This window comes from Macrobrachium rosenbergii, chromosome 40 (assembly GCF_040412425.1).
Source record: "Macrobrachium rosenbergii isolate ZJJX-2024 chromosome 40, ASM4041242v1, whole genome shotgun sequence".
Classification (NCBI taxonomy): Eukaryota; Metazoa; Arthropoda; class Malacostraca; order Decapoda; family Palaemonidae; genus Macrobrachium; species Macrobrachium rosenbergii.
The window spans coordinates 22,882,627-22,892,665 of record NC_089780.1 but is presented as its reverse complement, the minus strand read 5'-3'; the positions used below and the strand labels follow the sequence as shown (position 1 = coordinate 22,892,665).

At 32.1% G+C, this 10,039-nt stretch overlaps 1 protein-coding gene across 3 annotated transcripts in view; it reads left to right on the top strand.

Annotated features, from left to right (window-relative positions):
• Positions 1–10,039, top strand: part of RhoGAP100F (Rho GTPase activating protein at 100F) — a 331,548-nt gene that overhangs the window by 153,979 nt on the left and 167,530 nt on the right. For 2 of the 3 annotated variants that reach the window (XM_067083325.1, XM_067083323.1), the window contains exon 1: positions 3,020–3,226. The exons of the other annotated variant lie outside the window; for it this stretch is intronic. In XM_067083325.1, the coding sequence (XP_066939426.1) occupies positions 3,164–3,226 (63 nt within the window). In that variant the 5' untranslated portion in view covers positions 3,020–3,163. Of the gene's footprint in view, positions 1–3,019; positions 3,227–10,039 lie in introns of those variants that run through there. 3 annotated transcript variants of the gene reach the window in all.

The window sequence follows — 10,039 nt, the reverse complement described above, 5'->3', positions numbered from 1 at the left end:
TCTCTCTCTCTCTCTCTCTCTGTGCTGCTCGAGGTAGACCTTCGCTGGTAGAATCAATAACATCAAACATCTGTTCTGCAAACTCTCTCTCTCTCTCTCTCTCTCTCTCTCTCTCTCTCTCTCTCTCTCTCTCTCTCTCTCTCTGTTGGTAGTTTTAGTCTTATTACGTGTGGTCTTATTCTTTTTTCTTATTGATTGTTTACTTATTATTCCTCAGAAGATAAATGTAAATATTTTTTCACATAAAAATTTAACATTTGTTCATTTTTATAAAATAATTTTATATACCCAGATTAAATGTTATGTCATATATTTTTTATTTATTGGTATCTATTAATCTTTATATTAAACGCAGATATTTAAAAACTTCAAAATAAAAAATACGTTTGTTTAAAATATCATAAAAGAAAAAATATTTAAAAAATATATATAAAATATGTAGGATCACGTGAACTCTGGCCCATGTATACCTGTCCCTGATTGGCCGTGAGGTTACCAACTAGTAATTCTTGAAGGCAGAGTCTCTCTCTCTCTCTCTCTCTCTCTCTCTCTCTCTCTCTCTCTCTCTCTCTCTCTCTCACACACACACACGCCAAATGGCTTAGTAATTAGACGCTCTGCTTGCAAAAGAACTAATTCTGTGGACGTTGTTTGGCGTTGAAAATGAACCTTTATCGGTTCTGGGAGCGAAAAATAACGAGGAAAGAAAGGGAGGAGAAGAGGGTTTAGATAACAGGGAAGGGAGAATAACTGGGTAGATAACGGAGAAGGGAGAAGGAGGAGGTAGATAACAGAGAAGGGAGAAGGAGGAGGTAGCGATAACAGAGGAGTTATAAAGGTGGTAGGTAACTAGACCGATGTCGTTCTGGGAGCGAAAATAACAAGACGGGGAAGGGAGAAGAAGGTAGATAACAGAGAAGGGAGAAGAAGAGGTTTTAGATAACAGAGAATGTAGAAGAAGAGGGTAGATAAGAGAGAAGGGAGGAGAAGAAGAAGGTAGAGATAACAGAAGAGGAATAAAGGTGGCAGGTAGCAGGGCCAATGCCGTTCTGGGAGCGAAGGTAACATGATAAACAAGGGAGGAGAAGGAGGTAGATAACAGAGGAGAAGAAGAAGAAGGTGGAGATAACGGAAAGAGAGAAGATGGTAGATAATAGAGAAGATATACATAAAGGTGGTAGGTAGTTCGAACTAGGCCGATGTCGTTGTGGCTGCGAAAATTACAGAATCGAGGGAGAAAAAAAAGGTAGATAACAGAAGGAGAAGAAGAGGGTAGATAAAAGGGAAGGGAGGAGAAGAGGGCAGAGATAACAGAGAAGGGAAGAGAAGAAGGTAGAGATAAAAGAGAAGGTATATATAAAGGTGGCAGGTAGTTCGAGCTAGGCCGATGCCACCGCCGCTGCTGGTGCTTGCTAAGTAATGCTCCACAAACTCGGTTAAATCAATAGGGAGTCCGCACGCGAGAGAGAGAGAGAGAGAGAGAGAGAGAGAGAGAGAGAGAGAGAGAGAGAGAGAACACGGTAGCACTCTCTCAAACTTCGTGGGGCCACCAGAAGCGGCAGCTTGACCCTGTTTTTCCCCGTCACCTGTCTCTCTCTCTCTCTCTCTCTCTCTCTCTCTCTCTCTCTCTCTCTCTCTCTCTCTCTCTCTCATTCATTACCATCGAATATCTGTTCTCTAGGCTTCGTTCTGCCATTCTACTTTAGACATTTATGAGAAACATTACCTAAAAGTGAATCATTAGCAGATAAGATGTTCAGATTATGCCAACGATGGCGAAAGGGAGGTTCACTTTATGACTAAAACTCTTCCTTATACGTCTGGCAACGGTGGCCGGCGCTGAAATGCCATTGCCGTAGATTCTCTCTCTCTCTCTCTCTCTCTCTCTCTCTCTCTCTCTCTCTCTCTGCGCTATATCGACCTAAGATTGCATGAATAATTGTTCGTGTTTGGGTACATTATACATCAGCAGAAATTAAAGCAGAGATTCAAAAAAATTATCAACAATTTTCTTAAGGAAGAATCTTCGAGATTTTAAATTTATATTTTTGTTTGTCGTATAACGAATAACGATATTTTAGGTGATAATTACAGTGATATGGGAATAATGGATAGTGATGATTATCTGAAGGTGATGGGTGATGATAATTATCGTATGTTAAGTTCGATTGTCATTATATTGATAATGATAATGGACGAATTATGATGACTGTGACAGCCACTGTTAATCATGATACATATATATATATATATATATATATATATATATATATATATATATATATATATATATATATATATATATATATATATATATATATATATATATTATATATATATATATATATATACATAAATTATATATAATATATATATATATATATATATATATATATATATATATATATATATATATATCACATAAGTATTCAAAGATGTACGTTAGTGTATGTGTGTATGTGCGTGTGTACGGTATGTATGTGCATTACTCGCTAACTAAAGCATTCACTCTACCAGTCACAATTGCTCTTAAAATAATTGTGTTTGTATTCCATTGTATATTAATACATTTATTGCAATATCCATCCAGGTAAATTGAAAGGTGTTTCACCTTGGTACAAACTTTGAGCAAAAAAAAAAAAGGAAATAGAAAAAATGTTGAACTGAACAAGAAACATTAGAGACAGAAAAACCCTTGATGAAAGCACAAAAAATAAATAGATAATAAATCAATGTTCAAAGGAATTTGGCAAAAATTCTCCTACAAAAAAATTTTAGCACAAAGATGCATTGTTGGTGTAATACTTGAAGGGGATCATTTGTTCCCCTTTTAAATGAAAGTGAGGAAATATTAAAGAAATAGAAAAAATATTAAAAAATGGAAAAATAAACAAGAATTCAATGTCTATTTGAGGAAAATATTGAAAAATATTTTCAGAATTATTTAAAAAAGGAAAAAATAAATAAAACCTCAATGTCTATTTGAGGAAAATACTGAAAAAATATTAAAAACGGAAAATAATTAAAATAAGACTTCATTGTCATTTCGACGAAAATATTAAAAACAATATAAAAAAAGGAAAAAAAATAAGACTTCCATGTCTGTTTGAGGAAATTATTTAAAGAAAATTTAACACAAGGAAAAAATAAAGACGACTTCAAAATGGTCCTTTGGACACGAGTCAGCACAACTGATGCTCCTGCCATATACTCGAATTCCCTCCAGGTAAGTGTTTGTTTTTGCTTCTTTGTTTTGTTTGTTTTTTATTGTTTTTTGTTTGTTTGTGTGCTTGTTTTTATTTGTTTGATTGTTCAGTTGTCTTCATTTTTCCGTTTTTTCCTTGTCTGTTCATGTATTTGTTTTTTATTTGTATTTTGCTTGTTCGTTTATTTGTTTATTAGCCTGCTTTTTGCTTGTTTATTTAGTTGTTTATTTGTTTTTTCTTTATTTGTCTGATTTTTTGTTTTTGTTACTATTTTGTTTTTTGCTCGCTTGTTGGTCGATGTTTTTTATTTGTTGTTTGTTTATTTATTTGTTTTTTATTGTTTGTTTTATTGTTTTTTTGTTTGTTTGTTTTTTATTGTTTGCCCGCGTTAATGACGGGTGTTTCCAATTTGTTTGTTTGCGCTTTGATTTCCTGGTGAAAAATTGCTGTTTATAGTTTTTTGTTAGACATTTTTATTTATTTATATATTTATGTAATTTATTTATTTAATTATTTATTTGTCTGTTTATTATTATTATTATTATTATTATTATTATTATTATTATTATTATTATTATTATTATTATTATTATTATTATTCAGAAGTAGGTTTTCGATTCCATGAAAGGTTTCAAAGCACGTTAAAGAATTTACCCCTAAATTTTTATAAATGTCCACAGGTTTGGGAGAGAATAATAATAATAATAATAATAATAATAATAATAATAATAATCAACTTCATTTACTGAAAGGCGAATTAAGCCAGGGATTCAATTTTTGGTTGGCTCTTACTAAGTACATTTTCCTGTCTATTTCTGTAGACAGGGAGCCTTTACGTAATCTCTTCTGTCAAGGGGGCCTGTTTCTGTCTCGGCCCGTGACGGAAGCCTGTCATGTTACCCTCTTCCTCTCGATTATTGGTCTAAAGACTTTGGCCGCCTTTCTTAGACAGAGGCCATCTTGTTTAGCATATCTTAAAAGGTAGATGTTCCTGTCAGTCTTGCCTGCGATATATTTCCATGTCTTTCATCTTTCTTTAATGAAAGACACTTCCGTCGTTCTTACCAATGAAGGGTTTTTCCATGTCTTTCATATTTTTTTAAATGGAGGACTATTTTGTCTCTCTCGCAATTGAGTGTCTTACCTATGTCTTTCATCTGTTTGTAAATGTAAGACTCTCTCTCTCTCTCTCTCTCTCTCTCTCTCTCTCTCTCTCTCTCTCTCTCTCTCTCTCTCTCTCTCTCTCTCTGCCTTGTTAGTGGTAATATTTTCCATGTCTTTCATAGATCCTAAATATAAGACATTTCTATTTGTCTCACCCCTGAACGTCTTTTTTGTCTTTCAGTTTCCTTGAATGAAAGACATTTCCATCTTTCTTGTCACTGAACATCTTCCCTAGATCTTGCACAATTTTTATTAAGTAGATCACATCTCTCTCTCTCTCTCTCTCTCTCTCTCTCTCTCTCTCTCTCTCTCTCTCTCTCTCTCGCCAATGAAAAGTCTGGACTCTCATTATTTAAATGGAAGACATTTCTCTCTTACTTGCTAATAAACATCTGTTCTGTGTTTCTTGTTTTTCAATGGACATCTACTTCTTCATGCCTCTAGATCAAGCCTTTTCCTCTACACTTTTTTGAACGGGAAATCTTTCCATCATATCACCGATTTAAAAAAGTATCAAAATTTAATTTTTGTTTTTTCAAGCAGTTGTATTTCTATCTCTATCTTTCGTAGGAAGAATTCCTCTTCCTTTATCAAGCCCCTTCTGTATTTAGTTGTCACTCTTGACCTAAAGTGCTATTCTATCTTTTTCTCTTGGATGGAATTCTTGAATCTGCCTGACCTTTTCTTCAAGTTCGTTTGTCAGTTCTCTGTCAAATTCGCTTTAATTAGAATCTTCTGCTAATCCCTTTTATTGATTTACCTCTACTGGTGAACTGATTCTATCCTATATATATATATATATATATATATATATATATATATATATATATATATATATATATATATATGTATATATATATACTTGTGTACTTACATACATATCTATTAACGTTTTGCTACTTATTCAACAAGTTCCTGTGTATCAACACACAGACTTCTGTCTAAACATTTGTTCTGTATGTCTGTCTGGATAGTTCAAAGTCCTGTCTGTTTTTTTCTGTCCTTTTTCTGTCCCCTTTCGTTTCTGTCATTCGGTCCTTTTTATTATCCTGACTGTCATCTTTATGTTCCTCCGTACATATCTTCACTGTTCACTGTTCATCTTCACCATATCTTCACCAATTTGAAAGCTGAGAGGATAGTTTCATTGTCAATCCTTTCCTCTCTGTCGCCCCCGAGAGCCATATTTCTCGCACCCCTTGGGAAGGAGTGGGGGGGAGAGGAGGAAGAGGGGGAGGAGGAGGAGGAAGGCCCTTCGAAGGGAAGTGGAGCCCATCCCTCCCCCTCCCCCATCTCCTTGGGGTGAGGGTAGGGGGGGGGGAGGGAGGGCGTCCGTCAAAGCATTGTGTCCGTGTCATTGATCCCCAAGTTTCAAAGGCGTCTCCCGTCTGAGGTTTCCCAAGCAGACTGAAGAAGAAAGCCCCCATAGGCAACTTCATTCCGTTATTGATTTATTCTTTGTTTTTTTTCTCTCTCTCTCTCTCTCTCTCTCTCTCTCTCTCTCTCTCTCTCTCTCTCTCTCTCTCTCTCTGTGTGTTCGCGTTGCTGGTGCGTCAGTATACTCGCGTTATTTTTTTCTTGTTTTTTCTGTGAATTTTTTTCTTCCCATTGTTTTTTCTGTGAAATTTATTTTTTTTTTTTTTGTGAAATTTATTTATTCTTCCCAGTGTTTTTTTGTTAAGTTTATTTTTTTCTGTGAAATTTATTTTTCCTTCCCAGTGTTTTTTTTAAGTTATTTTTTCTTCCCAGTATTTTTTTTTGTGAAATTTATTTTTTCCTTGGATGCGTTTGATACTTTTTTCCCATTATTATGTTATTTACAGGTAGTTGTTTTCATAATTCCTGGTGTGTTTTTTTTATACTTTCCTTTCATTCTTGCTGTTATTTTTTGGCGATATTCTTGTGTAATTTTCGTAAGTACTGAATATATTAATAATCATTTATTACCATAATTTAATCGTTATTTATGTTTTTGTTAATCTTCTTAAATACTAAACTTATTAATGTTTATGGAAGTTTTCTTGATTTATGATTTTGATTTTTATCAGTGCTATATATTTATTCCAGAATGAATGTCTCCCTCAGTGAATTGGTGTATATATATTTTATCTATGTACTGAAATTTATCATATCAATATAAATATAAAAATATATATATATATATATATATATATATATATATATATATATATATATATTATATATGTATATATATAAATAAATAAATATATATATATACTTATATATATGTGTGTATATATATATATTATATATATGTATATATATAAATAAATATATATGTATATATACTTATTTATATATACATATATATATATATATGTATATATATATCCACACACATATATGCACTTATAATAAAAAAGCATCGCACAAACCGTTTGATTTCCACTATTTTTTCCTTTTAATTGTCATTCATAAAAGAGGTTTTTGTGTCAAAATCGGCTTTTTTGGGGCATTACGAAAGATTCGACTCCCCTGGGGCCTCGTCAGTCTATTCATTTTGATCACAGGTTTGTCCTATTTATTTGATTCTCTCGAAATAAAAAAAATATCGTATTTGTTTCATTTGTTGTTGGGGAGTCTAACGTTGTGTGTTTTTGTTCCTTTGTTTAGTTTTACTTTGTTCAGTTTTATGTTTTTGCAGGATCGTATTGTGACTTACTGTTTGCAATTGCGTTTTATTGAACGAAGACCTTTTATTCCGTCACAGGTATTCTTTATCATTTTGTTTATAAAGCTTTTTTTAGAGGCATTCCTTATTTTGTTTATAATTATTTATTGTTTTGTTTATAAATTCTCTATTTCTTTGTTTATAAATTGTCTATTTTTTCAATTATAAGTTCTTTAGTAAGCGGCATTCTCTATTGTTTTGTTTGTAAGTTCTTCAATTCGATTCATTCTTTAGTGTTTTGTTTATAAATTCTTTAGGTAGAAACATTCGCTATTGCTTTGTTTATAAATTCTTTCTTTAGAGGCATTCTTATTTCTTTTGTTTACAAATTCTTCAGTTAGGGGCATTCTTTATTGTTTTGTTTATATGTTCTTTAGTTAGAAGCATTCTTCCTTATTTTGTTTATATAAATAGGTAATCGCATTAACAAGATTTCGTGTTTATTTGTTTATTTCCTTGATAATTAATAATCTGTACTTTCCCTAGATCTGATTTTATCTTTTTACAAAGATCGATCTTTTTTGGGGGGAAAATTTCTTGACAAATCTTTCATTAATTAGAAAAGGCCTCAAAATTAAATTTTACGGTACACTGGACTTTTTCCCCAAAAGACCCACCTCATGTAGGACTTCCTCAAGGAATCATACCTTCTCACGAGAAATTAACTCACAAGAAGGTGGACTTTCTGAGAAAAATAGATTCCCTTAAAAACAAAGGTGTTCTTTCCCAAATCATGGACTTTTAGGCTTCCTCACGAAAACAGACTTTCTCTGGAAAGGTAGAGACAGTGATGGAGGATGTTCTCCCATATCTTTCGTACTAGAGTTCTTCTTCTTCTTCTTCTTCTTCTTCTTCTTCTTAATACACTACATGAGATCGGATATTGGTTAAAAGATGCTTTCTTGAGAGCAGGTATCGGTACATTTTTCATATTCACGCGAACCTTACGGTCTGAAATATTTGCTGGTTCCGTTATCTCTCTCTCTCTCTCTCTCTCTCTCTCTCTCTCTCTCTCTCTCTCTCTCTGTGATCTGTGATCCGATCATTCATCATGGGGTTTGTAAAGGTATCCATGGAGCTTCCCCCATTGTCAGCGGATCGATGGATTGCGTGCTGTTATTACTTCAGAGAGAGAGAGAGAGAGAGAGAGAGAGAGAGAGAGAGAGAGAGAGAGAGAGAGAGAGAATGTTAATCTCTATATACCAGACACAGATATTATAGGTAAACACTTTTGGTCGTTTATGTTGTTAAATTTAGATACCTTTTACAAAGTTTACAATAGAGAGAGAGAGAGAGAGAGAGAGAGAGAGAGAGAGAGAGAGAGAGAGAGAGAGAGAGAGAGAGAGAGATAGGGGAAGCAGCAAAGAGTTCGGACTACATGTTCGCGTGTTTGTGTAATGACGGAAGTATAATGATACTTCCCCAAAAGAGATCTGTAATGCATCATTATATTTATCTGAGTGACAATTTAATTGTCACTGAGATTGAAATTCATGTTGAAGAAGTCTGATATATGGACGCGCTTTCTAATAAATTGCATATGAATGGTGATTCACTATAGTTTAAGCAGAATTTTCTTTGATACAAAGAATTGAATTAAGTCCGTTTGAAAAGTGACCGAATATGAAATTATATATATATATATATATATATATATATATATATATATATATATATATATATATATATATATATATATATATTGTATATTATATATATATATATGTATATATATTTTATATATATATTTATATATAATATATATTGTAAGACTATCAATCTATAATTGACAGTGATGGAAAATTGATGACATTTCAGCTCTTACATAATAATAATAATAATAATAATAATAATAATAATAATAATAATAATAATAATAATAATAATAATAATAATAATAATAATAATAATAATATGACAGTTGATTAACAAATCTTAGGACAAGTTGCCTATCTCCACATTCATTCACAATTTCATTTTGTAAAACCATTGGTAACTAATCATACTGTCATTTAACGTATTTCGGTTACTCTCTCTTCATTGAGAAAACAGGCAGATGTTTTGTGAATGAATGTATCTTAAGACCTAATTAAGACAGCGCTCGCAATAACCTAGGTCAGTGACATGGTTCTCGTATTAAAATGCCGTTGATGACCTTAGGTTTTGCGCCACCAGTTGGAGGGGGAATGTTTCAGTCGTTTATTTTAGTGAATTGTTCAGATGGAAGTTTTATTGAGAATTTCATGTGCCAAAACTTAAATATAATAATAATAATAATAATAATAATAATAATAATAATAATAATAATAATAATAATAATAATAATAATAATAATAATAATAAAACTTTAATAATAATATTAACAATAATAATAAGAATCATAATTATAATTATTATTATTATTATTACTACTGTTATGAAACTTTAATAATAATAATAATAATAATAATAATAATAATAATAATAATAATAATAATAATAATAATAATAATAATAATAATAACAACAATAATAACAACAGTGCGCCACCTATGCCCAGGGCATCTTTAACCTACCCAAACTTAAGGCCTGACATTTCATGCCTTCTGATAACGAAGGTCATGCGGAGAAATTAATTGCATGCAAATGAGCAATAAATTGTAAAAGTGAATTATTAGAGTAAATAATTTTGCATCAGTTATTGATATATGTGCGTCCGTGATACTTACAGATATTATATGGAATTTATTACAAATTGAAAACACGCAAATGTATTGGGAGAGCTACACTTTTATAAATAATTCCGTGAGTGATTTTTTGACAGAATAATGAGTATCAGTTTTGGAATTATACCAGGCTTACAGATAGTAGGCTGCATTGTTGTAGCTAAGTGGTTAAAACGTATATTTTTCCTTGAGAATAATATTTGAACTGATAATGATTATTGGCTAATGAAGAAATCAAGCGTCCTCTCTCTGGTAGAAGACGACTAGGCCCT